General features: G+C 33.5%; 1 protein-coding gene and 1 pseudogene across 19 annotated transcripts; one reads left to right on the top strand and one right to left on the bottom strand.

Annotated features, from left to right (window-relative positions):
- Positions 1-10,461: 10,461 nt before the first annotated feature.
- Positions 10,462-14,785, bottom strand: LOC147386042 (uncharacterized). 19 transcript variants are annotated; one of them, XR_015171983.1, is made up of 8 exons: positions 14,391-14,785; positions 12,492-12,578; positions 12,341-12,398; positions 12,095-12,268; positions 11,631-11,756; positions 11,436-11,530; positions 11,138-11,332; positions 10,462-10,636 (listed from the first exon to the last, which is right to left on the bottom strand). XR_015171983.1 is itself a non-coding variant. In XM_086423434.1 (4 exons), exons 1-4 carry the CDS (start codon positions 14,512-14,514, stop codon positions 12,214-12,216), a joined length of 324 nt encoding a protein of 107 aa, XP_086279560.1. In that variant the 5' UTR covers positions 14,515-14,785; the 3' UTR covers positions 11,950-12,213. The 19 variants fall into 19 exon arrangements, 1 of the variants encoding a protein (XP_086279560.1); XR_015171984.1 differs by having other exon boundaries at positions 11,138-11,174; positions 11,436-11,515; positions 11,594-11,756; XR_015171980.1 differs by having other exon boundaries at positions 10,464-10,636; positions 11,138-11,174.
- Positions 14,786-15,249: 464 nt separating this feature from the next.
- LOC147386043 (mannose-specific lectin pseudogene) lies at positions 15,250-15,816 on the top strand (annotated as a pseudogene).
- Positions 15,817-19,565: the final 3,749 nt, after the last annotated feature.

Here is a 19,565-nt window from a genome sequence, read left to right on the forward strand (position 1 = left end):
TCCAACCAAAAGAATTCTCTAGAACTTATGTGCAAAGACCTCCCTATCCTCAAGTTGTTGGAGACTCTTTCAAAGTAAGTGACCTAAAAGTCTAAAAACGACTAAGCACCAAATCACATGCTACTTGACTTAGATTTCTCGAATTTGACCCAAAGTGACGGGTCGACTGCAACAAAAGAGACCTTTAATGACAATCAAAAACTGCTATTAAGTACTTTTTATAACATTTAATTTCTAAATGTTGTAATTCTCCATGCTATGATTCTTTCATATTGTTTTGAAAAACGTTATTAAATTGACTAAGCTTGACCCCAAGCCAAATGTTGGTTCTCACATGAGTTGAATTACCTTCCTAATCTCATCTTGTTAAAAATATATTAAAGGTGATCAACTCTTGTTCCTTCTAATCTTGTTCATAATTCAAGAGGTTTTCATGTTATTCCTTATAAATTGACCATATTCAAGAGGTTATGACACTTTTTTCCAACCAAAAGAATTCTCTCGAACTTATGTGCAAAGACCTCCCTATCCTCAAGTTGTTGGAGACTCTTTCAAAGTAAGTGACCTAAAAGTCTAAAAACGACTAAGCACCAAATTACATGCTACTTGACTTATATTTCTCGAATTTGACTCAAAGTCAAGGGTCAATGGCAATAAAAGAGACCTTTAATGACAATCAAAAACTGCTATTAAGTATTTTTTACAGCATTTAATTTCTAAATGTTGTAATTCGCCATGCTATGCTTCTTTCATATTGTTTTGAAAAACGTTATTAAATTGCCTAATTTTATAGCATTTAAAAAATGCTATTGTGGAGATTAGTATAATACTTAAAGAATGCTATTGTTTATTTTAATAAGGTCAGTAAAACGCCATTGATGTAAGACTTTAATAGCATTTTAATTTGAACGCTATAATTCACAATTAAGTAGTTCCCTAATATTTGATAAAATCTGACTGCTATCGACATCTTACATCAGTTCTATAAGGTGCCCATTGAAGTTAGAGAATTCAAAAATGAAATAGACTTTAATATCTTGATATATGATAGAGTTACCAACATCATTTCCAAACGAACAACTAATCTCTCAACGAACAAGATTCACAACAAATCAAACAAACACCCACGTGAACTTCTCCTTAACAACTCTATAATTTTTTGTGGAAGATTCATTTACATGAATTTAATTTGCCGTGCATTTTGAGGGTTAGCTCTACATCCATACATAATGGATTTCTAAATTCCCCATATAGTAACTAATACTCAAATAAAGAAACTAAGGTTGTTTGAGACATAAGAAATCTCTCGGCTAATTAATCCCCATTCCTTTAGATAAAATAAATGTTGGCCTTGAGACGGAGAACCTGCGAAACCAATATGAGAAGGATGAAGTTCAAAAATAGAACATTTGAGATGGATAAGAGAAGGTCATTCATGGGTGACTGCATTTGTTTCCCTCCAATCATATTGCACTTTCTAGTTTAATGCCTTGAGAACTTCATGATTTTTTTTTGGAACCAATGATCAATAGTCCAAGGAATCTTTGCTCCCTTCAGCTCGTTTGCCAACAGAGAAGAGTCTGATTCTATACTAATACTTAAGAAAATATATATTTTATATACCTTTTTCTTTTATCTTTACTGTTAGAAGTGAAGCCACGGAAGCAAACCACCTAGAGAGAAACCCTTTGTCGAAACTTATACCAAGTTTCGAATACCAAGTTCTGAAATCGGAATTTATACCAAGTTCCAAAACACACCAACAAGCAATCAAAGTAAACTAAAACTAACTACGAATGTAAATAGCAATTAAAGAGATGCTCACACAATATTTACGTGGTTTGGCGATGTGCCTACGTCCACGGGGGTGAAGGGAGAATCCACTATAAGAAGAAACCAACGACTTGCACAACCCGCAAGTTCATCTCAAGAAGGAAGCTTGATTTTTAATCAAAGAGAAGATCAACCTCTTCCTTTGTAATCTCTCCTAGCCCTCTCTCTCTAATTTTACAGATTTTCTATCTCTCACATTCTACCACAAGATAGCTACTGTGTTTATAATAGAGAGAGATGTGCTATTGCCACACCAACTATTATTGATAGATGCTATTGCCACACCAACTACTATTGCTGATGCCACATTTACTATTACAATAAGAGAAGATGGAGTAGAAGTTGTTCCACATCAAGATTTGAATGGTCATAAATTTCCCTACCTGAACATTTAAATTTAATATAATTAGGGTCATTTTGGGTCAAAAATCCACAAGATTGCAATCCCATGTCCCTACAATCTCATTGCTTAGTTTTCAAAATTAATTAATTAATTATTTTTAAAAACTATGTAATCTATAAAGACCCTTTAAACAACACTTTAAATTACAATAAAGCCCTTTTGATACATGTGTGTTTGCACATGTCATCTTCTAGTTATAATATATTGAGAGAAGGGTGACGCAAATTTCAAGGATGAGTCGTGATAATTGACTCGAAAATAGATAGTCAAAATTCGGTCAATTGATGTGGCATGTACACGGAGCCATAGATTTTTTCCACAGGATACAAGGAAAATATCTATGGTACTATGCAGTTGAGTGAATTTTGAGCGAATTTTTTGAGTTCGTTTATCACAATTATTCAATGATACATCATTTGACCGTTGTATTTATGTTTTATTAATGGTTGGGATTTTGTCATTCTTTATGAGTCCTTTTTCTAGAGCCTAAATCCCAACACTATGTTAAATGATACAAAGTATTATAAAGCTAAATTGGTTATCTAAATTAGTTATAACTATAATTCTAACCTTATGTAGATACTAATTTTTGTAACTTGTGCAATTGCATGCACATGCCATTCACTAGTATAAGGCAAACATATTTGAACCACTGTGAATGACAGATTTCATGGGTCTAATGTCACGATAACCCTTTAAAACAATATATAATAACTCCAACTAAACAATAATTTCAAGTTTATTTATTCTTTTTATTTTGTTAAAATTAATTCTGAATCATTACAAGCAAGGACTATAATATTTAATGAGAAAATTCCCAAAACGGAACACAATAATTGACAAATTCCCAAAATGGTTCAGTATTGAAATTATTTGCGACAATGTAATTACCATTTAAGAAATTAAGGTTTTTTTTTTTTACCAAATCGGTAAAATATAAAATGAACAGTGTTTTGATAATTTTTCATACTGGATATACCATTTTCAGATTAGAATATTATTTTAAACAGTGTCAACAAGACCTTGTTGACATTGTATCAGAATATGATTTTTGATTTTATGTCGATAGGGTCTTGTCGACACTAGATTAGGTTATTATTTTAAACAGTGTCAAGAAAACCCTATTGACATTGTATTAGAATATAATTTATACATTGTCAATAAGGTTTTGTTGACATTAGATTAGAATATTATTTTATTTAGTATTGACAAGATCCTACTAACCTATAGTTTTAAATTAAATCAGTAGAGGAAAAGGAGAGAGAAAAGGGTTTTTTTGGTGCAAAAATTTATCAAAACACTACTCATTTTATTTTTTGCTGATTTTGTAAAAGAAAATTATTTCCAAAAATGGTACATTACCATTTTTTAAATTACTTGCAATGGTGCATCGTTTTGGGAATTAATTGAATTTCGATGCATATTTTGATAAATTTTCCATATTTAATTCTATAAGTAATTAAAATTGAAGTAATATTTGCATTCTTTTTTTATCACATTAACTTCAATGTTGATTCAAATAGCTTCTAGACTCACTGAGTAAGTATCCTTTTGCCCTTCGAGTTTACTTGGGTGGATACTTGAAAATAGGTACTCTGACACTCAAGTTTAAGAAAATTTTTATCTATTGAATTACTCAAACAATAAAATCATACCTTAACCTTGCTTTGGTCATTGTTTAAATAAACCACACCATCTGTGTGTAATTCTTTAGTGATTTACATAGGAATTGGTGTGGCATTAGTAAAATTTGGTGTGACAATAACAACTCTCTTAAATAATCTACTTCAAATAGTTTACAGGCCAGCTTAAGTATAAGGCCACTTAGGGGCCGTTTGTTAAACTGAGCAAATAAGTATGGAAAGACTATAATTGCTGAAAATGTATAAGCACTGAATTTAAGTGTTGAGAATATTGTCTGTTTACCTGTTTGAATTGTGCTGAATTGATTCAAATTAAGCATTTTAATAATAGAATATTATTTGATAGTAATGGTTGAAAACTGATAAAATAATTATATTACTCTTTTCAATCACATATATTCTATTTGACTATTTTAACTACTAATTCACATCACAATTAATAAAACGAGCATAAATGTAAAATATAATATATTTTGATATTCTAAATTATGTACACAATTCATTGTACCAAAATTTTAAATTACAAGATAATAACTTTCTCATCCAAATTTAAATTTGTTCATACAACATGCACGATCTTCTCTATCATAGTAATAGTTGGAACATCCCATCATCTTATTTCAAAGATGAAAGAATTTAATTTTGGATGAATAATTTTCAATGGGAATGAAGGATGGGTACTTATAAAAGCACGCACAGATTAATAAGGGCAAATCATACCATAACTAATTTTAATGTTTTTTTGGAATGAGTCAATTTTTAGTGAGGATGATCTATATGGTCTGGAGATCATCCTCACCAAAAATCAGCCCATTTCGAAACTTCTAACCACATCAAAACTTGTTTAAAAAAAAAAGGATGACTTACTGTTCTTGAACTTGTTTTGATGGGGTTAGAAGTCTCGGGATGAGCTGGTTTTTGGTGTGGATGATCTCTTCATTGTAGAGATCATCCTCACCAAAAATCAGTTCATTATGAAACTTTTAACCCATATAAGACATAACAATGTGGCTATGGTGTGGGGTTGCCTTATTAATTTGTGGGGTGCTATATAATTATCCATGGGACATAAGTAGTAATATCCTTTTAAGTATAAGGGCATACTTGTCCGTGTCGAAAATGACCGATGCTTTCCGCTTTAACGAAAAAAATTAAGTGACTCAACTTTACTTAATTTTTGTCACTTATTTTTCAGTCATAAGTGTAGAAAATATGGAGTAAACAAACATGTTGATTTGACAAAAAATGCTGATTTTTTTTTTCCTCAGCATTAAGTACTGAAAATAAGCACAAACAAACTGCCCCTTAATCAATTCCCTAAAACCCTACAATTTGAGAAGGCCCCTAACAATGTTTTTAACTCTTATTCTGCTTATTTCAAATTTTGTTTTTACTATTATTAAGTGTTTATATAAAAAAAAGAAAGTTATTATACTTTCTTGTGATTGGATAAGTTGGCATTGTTAGAGTTTTCCAAGTATATATTTCTTTACTAAAAGATCTCCCAAGATCACTTAGATAAGATTCCCACAAATCCCAGTTTCCAAATAAAACAAATTCTTTTATCTCCATCTCTCTTAAAGGATGCATCAATTTTAAAAAAAAAAAAAATTGAAAAAAAGAAGTCCAACCAGCCTTACTAAGTTAGTTAGGATTTCACACTTACTAAGGGTCCTTGGGCTCACTATGTGCCATCCAAAAACATGATCCGATACTTCATGGTTGTAGAGGACAAATCTTTATGAACTTTGAAGAAACAAATCCAAACAAAATGATTTTTCATGGTTGAATTATAATTTTAAATTTGGGAATTATGTGGAAGTCCGGTGGCCGTCCATTTTCAAAAAATTGGATCCTTCGTAAAAGAAAAAAATATTGAAATTCTTTGGATCAGATTTATACAAAGATTAATGAGGAATGCATGGGGTCTTGGGAAGGGGCTGACATGGTAAGGGCACACTACCGCACATCTTTTTCCTGTGTATCCCGATGAAAATGATCTATGGTTATGTGCGCTTGCACATCAGCCGCATACCCAACCAAGTACCAAGACCGCGTATATTCATCACGACTCTTATATAAATTATACATATCCAACCAAAACTTCGGCTCATGTTCTGTGGTTTATAGGCAAAGATGAAGATCAAATTTCTTGTGGACAGTAATAACAGCTAAACTCTCATCCAGGTTTATGACTCCTTCCTTATGGGTGTTACATTTTGGATTTATAATAGGCTGAATCTAAGCTTGAAAAACTGAAAACTGGACAAATCACATAATAAAAAGGATATTTCTATAATTTTAGAAAACTAAAACTAACTAATGTGGTTGCTGCAGTCACGGAATTGTAATTATACTGATTTTGACAGAAAGGATCCTGATAATAGTAAGGTTACATATAAAAGTGGCCGCATTTTTGATCTTCCAAATTTTGTTGTCAACAAACACCAATTCAGGCATTTCTCATTAGTCGTAAAGCTTTAAGTAGTAATTATTATTTTTATAATGTCAAAGATATTGAGTATTATCTCATCAATGAAGTGTTAATGCATAGAACATTGCCTTGGAAACAGTAAGAAATCATGCTGTCACAGATCCTTAATATAATAATATTCAGATTCTAGAGGTAGGTCAGAAATATTATTTTCTAAATAAATTATTGATAGTCAGAATCAGAGAGAGAATCTAAAAGCTATTCCTTGTAAGAATTTAAAAGTCTGAGGACTATGTGAACATGACAAAAAATCCATCTCCAAACAAAGCTTAAAATATCATTAAAAACATAAAAATAGAGAAAAAAATTGAATGAATAATAATGATTTTCTCATAGAAGGAATGTGTTTGCCTTTGTTTAGTTAAAAAGTCTAACTTCACAAAATCATTCGAAACTGTAGCAGATAGTTCAGCAAGGACGCACCTCAATTTAGAGTGGAGAAGTCTCTCTCAAAACCACTCTATGTCTGTGAAGGTCATAGACGAATGAGAGTTATTCGAGAAGAGCAATAGAGCTTTGACGAGAGAGAGTGTAATGAGCAATCCTGCCACGTTTCACGCTTGTCTGTTATTAAGAATTGCGACTCGTTAGGTAGCAAATTGGTTACTCACGTGTATGTTGTGTGTCAATCCAGTTTGATGAACAGAACAAATAACGATCCGCAGAAGAAAAAAAAAAAAATTGTACACGCACTACGTCATAATGCGCCAAAAATGACTGCCCCTACAGTCGGAAAACAAGTCGTTTTAAAAGGAGTGGTTTTTTAAAAACGACTGTCCAAGGCAGTCGGAAAAAAACGACTGTCCAAGACAGTCGGAAAAAACGACTCTAAAATAGAGATATAGCGACGGTCAGCGACCGTCGCTATAGGATATTTTGTTTTAAAAAAAAAATTATTTTATACCTGACCCCCTCATATGTTGCTAAATGTTGGAGATACCCCTATGTTTTGACATTAATGACCTACACCCCAACTAATAACATGAAAAGACCCAAATACCCCTCATATTCAACTTTCATAAATCTACCTATTTTCAGCCACCTACCATAAATTATTTATTTTTAGAAAGTAAAATCAAACAATTAACAACCACAACCTTTTGTATATAACGTCCTAGCGGGTGCTACCACAACATACAGCCACTAGCTTCCATAATGGCTGCCCCACAACATTGAACATTGCCCGATTCCCTGATCCCTTGAAAGGAGTTTTACCAAACAAAAGTTCATATAGAAAGATGTCGAAAGTCCACCAATCCACAGCACTCCCTTGGCCATCACCTTTGATTATCTCGGGTGCCAAGTATTCATGGGTCCCAACAAATGACATTGACCGAGCCCCAGTTGGCTCCGCAATGAGCTCAGGCAATGGACTGACTTGGTTTCCAATCTCATTTTTGGGTTTTCGATCTTTCTTGGATTTGCTGGAGAAGAGACGGGACGAGAAGCATGTTGTGGGGGCTACACAGGATGGCTGGATACAAGATGGCTCAATGCAACCCTCCTTGATCCTTTAATGCTTCCACGACTCCAACACTTGCTGCAACAATCCAAGCTCTGCTGGTTGAACTCATATTTCTTCTTCTGTCTGCTTGTTTTGATTAATATTTGATTAGAAAAATAAGAAATAGATTTCTTCTTTGTTTCGAATTTGGATGAAGAAATTGAGATGGAGGATGAGATCTTATATAGAGTGATGAAGTAAAACACGAAGAAATCATATAAAAACCAGGAGCATTAGATGGTCCCATATATATAGTGTGTGTGCATCTGTACTAGACTATGTAAACCACCTTCCTATGTCCTGCCTTAACTCCAAATTAGCCTACATTGTGCAAGGAATGGCACTATGATTGCTCCATCTCTGGCCTTGGTAATTGCTGGTTTGACCATATAGGCTTATGGTAGGTTGAAGTTCCTGAAATCTTAGGGTAGGTCATATACTGATGAACTAAATAAGCTAGTAAAATGAAGTTGTAGTGGTCTATTATCACACCAGAATCCAAACACTGAATATGAATAAAGAAGCACAAATTTGCATCTATTTGTTTATCTATAAAACTATATCTAACAAAGAAGCCCATAACTTGATCTATACACCAAGCTCCATAACTTGATGCAACTACACAAGCAACGGCATGTATAAACTGTCGGTGAAAGGTTCACCAACCTTGGACAACATAATAGAGCAAATACACTTGGTGTAATATTGCGTGTGGACACCAGCCTAAATGACTGAGAGCATCTAGTACAAGAAGTACAAGCCAAATACATCAAAGAAATCAAATAGCATACATGGAAGTTAAGTATACATGTCATATCTAAGACAAACTTTTGTTCTTCAACAGGATTTTAAATTTTGGCTCAGATGCTACTTGGCCGGTTCATCATTGTCAAGTGGCAGCAATACTATTTGATCATGTGAGCATTTTGGCCAAGTTGAATCAAATTATACAAAAAGTTGTGCTTCTTCAAAGTAAGCTTCTCAGCCAGGTTGGCACCAATTCGTATGGCTACTGATGCAAAAACTAATTGACAGTTTTTATTTATATTCCTCTTTATCCAGAGACCTCCTTCATCCTTACCAGTGGTACTCGTAAAAAACAACTAGATCCTCCCTCCTTAACTTGACATCTTAATAGCACCCCAATTCTAGTTTTTCACTACATCCATTTGATTTATAGTGATTCCGATCAATGTGAGATACTCGGATGTTAACTTTGACTCTTACGCCTAACATTCATTACTAAAGGTATAAATGAATAGATATACACACAACCTTGACAGAGTGGTTCATAACAGCAAAATCATTCAGCTGATAATAAAATAGCTATGAGGCTGGGGCTAGGTAAAGAATTTTATGTGTCTTACTCTGCCATTAATCTTTGGTAATATTTCATTAATAGCGATCTCTGTTATTTCTGATGAATCATTCCAGCAGAAAACAGCACAATATAACATTGAGATTAGAAGTTATACAAAGCGGTCACACATTTAAGTTAGTGGGAAAGAGAAAGACAAAAAGAGAGATGTGTACACTGAAAAAAGGCTGCAAATAGTAGAGAACTTGGGATAAAAGGCACATACTTCCCCCACGATATGTGCTGGTGCCATTTGCCCTCCTCTCCTCAATGTGTACTTGCCGTCCACCAAGCTGTATTGGAGATGCCTACAGAGAATCATAATATCATAATTCAGCATTATGGTAATGTCAGTATTATGGTCCAGATGAGTCAAGTTTTAAAATTGCTAGATCTAAGATTCAAATTTCTATATGCAACTCTAGTAATCAGATCTAAGTAAAACCACTTCAGGGAAAGTATAATTTATATACAGAAATTCTCTTGAGCCATAAAAAAATGCAGAATATTTAAAAATAATAATTCCCTCTGAGAAAAATTAATCGAATAAAGAGACTGGAAATCTCTAATCTTGATCAAGTCTTAATGTGTAGATCAAATTGGTGGATCCTAAATATAATCAAGTTCTTTATCACAACAGATCCATAGCATAACCTCAACCTTTCTTATGCTAAAGAAGTGAAAGATCAACTACAAAGGAAAAATTCCATCAGAGACCGATGGAGCTGTATCAAATTCGTGAAAAAATAAATCAGATAATAAAATTATTAGGAGTCTAGGGTCCTTAGCTTCTATAAACACAAAGGACCTCCTTCAACAAAAAAAAAAGAAATAAAATCACACAAGTCATCAAAACAAGAATACTTGCAAATCAAAGACATTTTCTTGAGCCTGAAACAAATGCAGATCAAATTCAATTTATTAGTTCACATTCAACATCAAAAACAAACAATGAATTATGTACTCCAATTATAAATTTAAATATAAAAAAAAAAAATTTAACAATGAAGATAATGATGTCCACAGAGTTATCTTTAGATCTGAAACCTTTGCACTTGTGCCGATCAATTGATGCTCAATACCATTTTTTTGGTTCGCTTGGCACATCAACCATGATTCCTAAAAACTATAAGAGAATAACTACAACTCTACAAGATGAACCATAGGTGCCATGAATAAGTCCAAATGAAATTTTGGACGTGACATCTCAAATGTATTGGAAAACTTGTCCGAGACAACTCAGTATCAGGCATGGACGAGACGAGACGCGAAACCAAATTTTAAAACCATGTAACAGAAGCATAAACTAGGATTATGGAGCAAACTTACATCAACTACGCGACGTAGAACATGTAGATGACGTCATTACATACATAACAGGATCTTGAGATTCTGGATCACCCTGAAGCAATTGAACCATAACCATGCCATTTTGAAAAGATGAGAAACTGAGGCTACAAAATCTTGAATACCCAAAAAAGTTTAAAAAAATATCAAATCGAAGTTATGTGAAGTGAAGTTATCAAAAAAGACATAAATTGAAATTAAAATATTCCACATTTATAATAAATAAAGAAACTTCCTTTGGGGCCAAAACAGTAAGATTCAGAATCAAAATCTTGCAAAAATAAAGAACAAACATAGGCTTTCGTCAACTAAACATAAAATCTAAGTAATTATATTCAGAATCAACTAGAACTTGAGAGAAGTAGCTTCTCTATCATCACCAGAATCAAGTCCGTAAACTCAACAAATCAAACTTAAACATCCTCCCCAAGTTCAACGTGTCGACTCGACCAATTATGCAAATCTAACTACCAATCCAAATTCTAGAAATTTGATGCAAATCTAAGTACCAATCCAAATTCCTTTAATCAATAAATCTTGGTTGAAGATGCCATACCTTTCCAGAAGACTGCCCATACTCGGAATAACCGTATCTGTATTCAAGAGCATTCAAACAGGAAATCAACCCCAATCACGTAAAGCTCATTAAATATAAGAATATATATAACAATGGGATGGGATTATTCTTGTTCAATGAACCATCATACATTGTTAAGTCTCAATAAACTCCTTGTTTGACCATTACCAACATCTACCAACAATTCAAATTGAGAAATAGACCAAAAAATGTATAAGAAACTAAAATCTAAGAAGTTTATGTGATGCAGTTATAAATTAAAAATAGTAAAACTTACCACTTTTGACATAGAAGTCGAGCTACTTTAATGAGTTAGCATGCAAGCTTCTTCCCTTGATTCCGATTGTAGCATCACATCTAGGATCCCCAAATCTTTAATAGAACAAAAAAATGAATAAAAATAAGCCAAAATCTAACATAGGAAAAAAATTATACCTGCCTTCCTTCTCACAATCGTCGTCTAAGAACCAACCTTTGAAGAGAAGTGAGTATTGGAGACCAACAATTAGAACAGGTTGATCTCCTTTTAAGTGGCAGTCTTTTATAGCTTTTATTGATTGTGCTTCCATCGATTTCTTTTTCAATTCATCATACAGAACTGCAAGTGAGACATTTATTCTAATGTTTGCAATTTATATAATTAAATCCCATATTAATATTCAATTAAAAATTATGAAATCCCATATTGATATCCTCCATACATTTACATAAATAACAAGGAGTCCACACACATTCAAGGTAAATATTGCTCGAAATATTAAAAAAAATAAAATAAAATTACAAGTATGGTGCCACTATGAAAAACCAGGTGTAATAACTGCAGATTTTATATTCTTCATGGCAGTTCTAAGTTGTAAATTCAAAAAATGAAATTTTAGTTATAAAGATGAGGTCACATATTACACACTTACTGCATAGGTGATTTCTTAAGTTTACCTGTGCCATATGGCATCAACTAGAACCTCATACATGTTGGACATCCACTTGGATCGATTGCAACCCAAAATGACATTTTTCTCATGGTCCAAAACTTTCACTCAAATACATTCTCATTACTAGATTTTGGAGAACCAATTGGATTTTCCGTTGAAACCCCAAAAGTAAGCCAACCTGTAAAGGATTCTTGTAAAATCAATTGGAGGGACAAGTTACAAAGTAAAATATAACACAAGTTATAGTTACCTCTCCAAAAGCCTTGCACTATTAATAGTTAACAACAGAAATTTCAGCTCCAACAGTCCTACACATACACAAAAACATACATTTGCAAATTAATGCAAGATCCAATAATGTCAGTTAATAAAAAGGAAATAATGCAAATGGATATCAGTACCTACAAATGGGTTAAGCTTGGCAAAATTATAGAAAATGTCCGCAAAAAACCCAAAAAGAACTTGGGAAGCTCTCTCAAAGCTGGTTACTTCAAACAGAACACACCTTACATGTATAGCTCTCATAGTGTGCAAGCATTCAATAGTTCAAAATTCGAAAAGAATTACCATATAGAAATCCAAAATATGATTGAAATCACAAAATAATTGTAAAGGAACAAACCAGAAAATTATGGAGAAAAAACAATCAATTAAATGTGGACGATACATTAGATATGATCCATAATCAATGGAGTGGACCAGCTCTATCTTTCAGTGCTGAAGATGCATTCTATGTACTTAGTATTAGTCGAGTCCTACTTTAAAGTACTTTTGACTCCAATAAGTTAACCAAACTAAAAATAACAGATTTGGTTGTATCCATAGAGTCGAAAAAAGAAGGCGATTGTTCAATTAAATCATATATAAATGTGGATGATAAGAGTATATTAAGTATGGAAGTCATATGGAAAACAAAATAATAATAATCAAAGTTTTTTTACATATGGAATTCATCATAGAACTCACAATATAGAATGTGGGCAAAACAAGCAGGAAATAGTTAAGAACATGAAAATAATTAACACCATAAGCAATGATTTATAACTCTAGCTAGGATAGGAATTCACTAAGGGTCCCCTGTATGGAAACTCCAAAAAATGAAGAAAATAAGTCAAGAGTAATGTTGTATGTTACATTTTCATCAATAAAATCAATCTTAGGAACCCAATATCATCCAAGTAGAGATGGATATAATCCATTATATGCATCAATTAAACAGAAAATACAGTGGTTTGAATCTGAATCATTAGTATCTAGTCCTTCAAAACAATAGATGTGACTGCATAGGATCATACATAAGGATACATGAAGAACAATACCAAAATATATAAACCAAAAAAGATCTTTCAATCTTAAGAGGCATTCCCTTCACACAATTTTATAATACCACTTGCTAACTTTTAGTAATCACAATTATTTATAAGGGAAGAAAAAGACCAAACCAAAAGCATTAAGGAAAACTATATGGAACCAAGACTAACAAGTTAAGAAAAAGACTAATATGTAGCAGATACACCCTAACTTACTGGGTTGATGTTGCCAACCAAGAGAGAGAAGCAGATGCACTCTACTCTCACATTTTTTTTCTTAATTTTTTTGTTACTTTGTTTTTGTGATGAATGTGAACCACAAAATACAACAACTAAATGAGTAGGAAAATAAATTAAACTAGAAGCAAATTAAAACTAAAAACTAAGTAATGATGGTTTGCAAGAAACATAAAGTGATGGAATTGGAGGGTAAAGCAAAAGTACAACAGGAAGCATAGCTTACCACAATCATTGTTGCCAGTGTCCCAGTATGTGGATCCCCCTTTCTAAGTGTGTGAGCATTTTGTTGAGTATGTGAGTGTGTTGGTGAAATCAAAGGAACTCCTTGGACTCTTGGGTGAGGCTATATAAGGGGATTAGCTTGAGTGCCACACGTACTCTAAGAGCATAATAAATCAGGTAAAAAAGGCTATTTCTTGCCAACATTTTTCTTTATAATCTATAACTCCCAAAATAGGAAAAAAAAAACAAAAACAAAACAATTTTAGATCAAGATAGATCGAAACAATTTTTTGAAAAAAAAAACAGCCTTGAATTGGGTGTCTGGTCAAAGTTTCAATTTTCCTAATTACCAAATCTCAACAAACCATAAGAAAACCAATCGAACCCTAATTACCAAAAAAATACTCAGATCATACAACAACCCTAAAGTAATTCGATCCACTAGTAAAGGAACCTCATGTGATCAAAGAATCTCAAAATCTCAAATCTCGAAAGATGGAACGAAAGACAAAGAGAGTAAAATCTTACCTGAAAAGAGAAATCGGAAGAGTCGTTTTGTTCTTCTTTGATTGAATCGAAGAGCAGCGAGTGATGCGATTAATCTTGAGTTCCAATCGAAGAACATGAACCCTAATTTTTTAGTTTTTTTCATTTTCTACTTGTGATCTCTGCGAACCCTAGATCTAGGAATCTAAGGAGGAAGAGAGTGTGCGAACCCTAGGTCTGGGAAGCTATGGAGAGAGACAAAGTGTGTGTGTACGCAAGCAAACCCTAGATCTGATTAAGATCTGTAGAGTTGAGACAAATTTGGGAAGCGATTTCACAAATCCTAGATCTGGAATGCTGTGGAGAGAGACTGCGTGCGAGAGACAGATACTGGAGAGTGTGATCGAGACTTTTTAAGAACGAGAGAACGAGAGAGCGAGAGAGCGAGAAAATGAGGACGAGAAACAGAGCGTCGTTATTCTTTCCCAAAAAAAATTCTGATCGAAGAGTTGATCTTCTTCTTGAAAATTAGAGAGAGGTAGATTTGAGAGAGAGAGAGACAGATATTCGGTAGAGCGATGGATTCGAGAGAGAGAGAGAGAAGATAGAGTCGTGAGAGGAGCAGTCGAGTGAGAGTGAGAGAAGAGAGAAGTTTGACAGTGGCTATTGGCACCCCAACTTTTACTTATCACCGTTGTTAGTCGAAACGACGATAAAACGACTACCAAAAACCGTCGCCAGTAACGACAGCCTTTAGCAGTCGTTTTTACCACAATTGTGGCGTCGCAAAAACCGCATTATGACGTAGTGACGTGTAGGTAAGCTGAATGTATTAATAAATTAATATGTGGTTAGAAAAGTCCTCTCCCCATCTATAAATGACCCCCCGTCCCCCCAACTTATGGTCACACTCACGCATAGACAACAAACTTTGAGAAATAAATTGGCTATTTCTTCTCATCTTCCCAAATCCATGCTCACCTCTACTCTTCTCCTCCTCTCCATCTTCCTCACTCTCAACCAACGCTACTGTGAGGCTCAGGGTTATCCCAATAATGTTTTATACAGCCCCAACTCTCTAGGTACTGGGGCTAGTCTTGACTCTGGTAATGCCTTCTTAAAAATGCAATACGATTGTAATCTTGTACTTTATGGGAGCGGAGCCGCGGTGTGGAGTTCGAACACGATGGGTAAGGGGAGAAATTGCCGATGTACAATGCAGAGCGATGGGAATCTTGTGATTTATAACGAGAAAGACATTGCAGTATGGGCCTCTAACACTTGGCATAGGTCGATGGGTAACTATGTCCTGGTTCTTCAGAGTGACAGGAATTTAGTTATCTATGGTGGTGCAGAATGGTCTACTCACACTAACTCCTTTGGCATGGGGGTCTCGGTGAATAAGCGAAATGAATCGAAGAATATCACATCCACCAACACTCATACTAAGGTTTCTACTAATGCTTGAGAGTTGGAACTTAAAACTTGTCCTAAGCTTATCTAGCTATATCTGTGACGTACCTTAATTTCCCTAAGGCATGTTTAATGCCTTTGTAATTGTTGTTTTTCCTAGTTCTTCACGTCATGTGGTACGTAAGTACCTTAAGTTGTCTGTTTAATGTGATCAATGTTATGTTTTATGAAAAAATATATATCTATTTATGTTATGTAATGTTGCTTATCTTTTTCTTTGTTATAATTTCGAGCACGTGGACCTTTGGGGGTTGTATAAGTCTTGCAGGATGTCAGTGTCAAACAGCGGAAAGAAAGAGAGAAACTTAGACGGCGGATGTAACAGTTACATTTTTATTACAAGAACTCCCATAGAGTTCTGACAACTCCAAGGAACCTTAGTTTATGAAATTTGTTACCCCCAACCCTTACTTTGTTAAATTTGCTACCGCAAACCTTGGAGCAGGGATCCACTTCATAAAATTTAAGATGCAGGTAATTTGATACTTAACATAGCTTGGAGTGGATCCTAACCATGATTTTAAATCTCTTTGAAACCAAGACGACTAGTTTGAGTTGCCTCGGTATCATCCACAAAAAATACGAGTTGACAAGTTGTTTCAAAGGCAAGATTTGTGGCATATAAAAATAAGATCAGATGCCACAGGGTTATAAAGGACAAAAATCTTAGAACTTTGAAAGAAAAATTCACATATCGAAAGCTAATTTTCACTGTTGAAATTTAGTTATGAAAAAGTTAAATCAAATAGCATGACTACCTTAGTAAGATTTCAAGTATTAGTACGGGTCGTTGCGTCTACATGGACGATCAAATTGATAATCCAACACCATAACCTTCTAGATTTAATGGAAAAACTCCTATTTAATAGAAAAAAAATTGTACACATGTCGAGTGGAATGTTATGTGCGGCCCGTTATAGCAAAAACTATAAAGAAAAAAAAAATCTAGAAAACCCCTTTTTAAGCTTGATCGAAGGTGTTTTAAACTAATGGCTACCGAACTCACAAATTTAAAATTAAAATTCAATAATGAAAAATTATCGCTTTTTTCAATTTTTTTTAAAATCCTATATTTTTGGATGCCACAAATTGATGAAGTTAGGATCCACTCCAAGGTTTGTTAAGAAACAAATTAACTGAATCAATTTGAATTTTATGATAAAGTAAGACTTGGTGGGTAACGAACTGCATAAATTAAGGTTCCCTTGGATTTATCAGAAAAAAGAATAATTGGCTTCCAAATACTATGTGAAAATTAAAAAATTCGACAGGCCAAGGCCTCTGAATTTTAGAAACCGAATTTGGATGGCTTAGGATTGTTGAAAATTTTGATGTTCCTCATATTCAATGGCTTAGAGCCATCAAATTTCTCTCGTCCTCTATTAATTCGATGATTTTGGACCGTCAAAGACAAATATTGACAATGACAAATTTGACGTTATGGTCCGTCGAATTTTATGAATTTCGACAACATTGGTCCGTCTAATATGGGTTTTTTTTTTTCACATTGTGAAACCCTTAGCAATTACCATTTATTGAGACAATAATATATTTTCCCTTCTCTTGTGGTGATCCCCGGCAGGTGAGGGAGTGTCTAAAAAAATTATCATTAGTTTTCTCCTATATTCTCTAGAACAAAAACTAAAAAGATGACAAAAAAGAGTAAATTTCCCTATGGAACAATGTGAGAAAAGCCCATATTTGATGGCTCAAGCCTATCGAATTTCAAAAATTTTGACGGATATGTCAAAATTTTCATTCTTGATTTTTTAATATTATTTAAATGGACCAAAACCATCAAATAAAGGGAGGATGAGAGAAATTGAGGGAACATCAAAATTTTCAACAGCCTTGGGCCGTCAAAATTTGGATTTTAAAATTCATTGATCTTGGCCCATCGAATTTTTGTGTCAAAAAAATCAAATTTTCATTCGGTGGGGACTGTGTTTTTTTTTTCTTTAAATGACATGTTGGCCACCCAATGTTTTTATATTTTTTATGACCTGTTCGCCAACACAAGTTTTTTTTTTAATGGAGTGGCCACTATATGTATTGAATGGAATTTCTAATATAAAAAAATACCCTTGTTAGTTACAAAACTACCCTTGTATGCTTGCCGTGGCAAGCACTGAAGAGTCTATGAGCAACAAAACGACTCGTTGGCCACCACATTATTTTTTAATGACGTGTTGGGCACCACATGCTGTTCTACATTTTTAGATGATGTGTTGGCCACCCCGTGTTTTTTAATTTTTTTTGATGATGTGTTGGCCTCTATATATATATATATGTTTTTTTTTTTTTTTTTTGAGTTTTGATACTAGGATTTGCCAGTGGCCTACTCAAATGACGAGGATAGGTTCAGGAATCATACATCTATATGCCTCGGGATCATATTCCCTCAGGATACACTTTTTAAGGGGGGAAATGCAATAGTGTGTCCTGAGGCGTTCAGATCAATAGTACCCAAACTTGTCACATCCCGGAGTCATTTGAGTATGCCACATGACGAGTAATATTATCATGACTCTATTTTTTTTGTTTTTTTTGTTTTTATGATGTGCTGACCACCACATTTTTTTATATGATGTGTTGGCAACCACATATTATTGTACTCACATTTGTACCATTGCACTCACATTTGTATGGTAAATATGCATTATCAGCATAGTGACAAAGTGGGGTTTGAAGAAAATTCACTAAGAAATTAATTGAGTACGAATTTATAGTTAATATTTTTGTGCTAAACTGATGAACCAATGACATATAAAAAAAAGTAAAAATAAATAACCAATGGCATTATGCCAAATTACTTCCACCACTTTTAAGCCGCAAAAGTAAAAAAAAATTGTAAAATCAAGTTAGAATCACTTCTATTCTTTACTTGTAATGGAAATTAATTTTCCCACTCCAAGATAATGAAAAAAGTGGGTTTGAAAGGCATAAGAAAAAAAAATATAAGAGACGTGTGCATGCTTATATCCATAAGTTAATTTTCCTCAGACTCATAATTTTGACTAAGCATAAAATAGAAAGTTTCGGTAACTTCCACACAAAACCTTAAGTAGGAGGGTAAGCTAAGGATAATACAGTTTCTCTACCCCTTATTTAAAAATAAAAATCCTAAATATAAGTTTTTTTACCATGTTAGAAGGTAAGATCATTTAAAGATGTAAGGATATTTTGATTGTTTAGAATTCTATTAATATGGATTTCCACAACATTAGAGACCTTTCTCTCAATAAAATGAAAAAGAATAAAATTGAATAAATCACTAGTCAAGGGATGCATGTAAATTATCATAATTGACTAGCGTGGTAATTAGCAAAATAATAAATTAAAAATCCTATTTTCTCCCAGCTCATTTACTCTCCACCGAAAGACAAGATAAGATCTTGGTGTGTGTGTGTGTGTGTGTGTGTCTCTCACATGCACAAAACACCGCTAAAGAAAAACCTAGGGATCATATCAATTTCATAAGGGAATATATCCTCCAAATTTCCCAGAAAGGGTTGATCCCTAAGAATTTTCCTAATGTCTAATTTTATAGACACCTCAATTGATTTTTTACCCTAGATGTTAGTCAGATATATTTGTATCTTCATAAATGTATGGATATTATTTTGTGAAAATATCTTACGTATGTCCTCAATTTTTAGCGTCATCACCTTTTTGAGACAATTTTAAACCATCGTGTTCTAAAAAAAAAATGAAAATTGTAAGAGAACTAGGGTTCTTACAATC

The sequence above is a fragment of the Akebia trifoliata genome, chromosome 14 (assembly GCF_017979445.1).
Source record: "Akebia trifoliata isolate Shusen 1 chromosome 14, ASM1797944v1, whole genome shotgun sequence".
Taxonomy (NCBI): Eukaryota; Viridiplantae; Streptophyta; class Magnoliopsida; order Ranunculales; family Lardizabalaceae; genus Akebia; species Akebia trifoliata.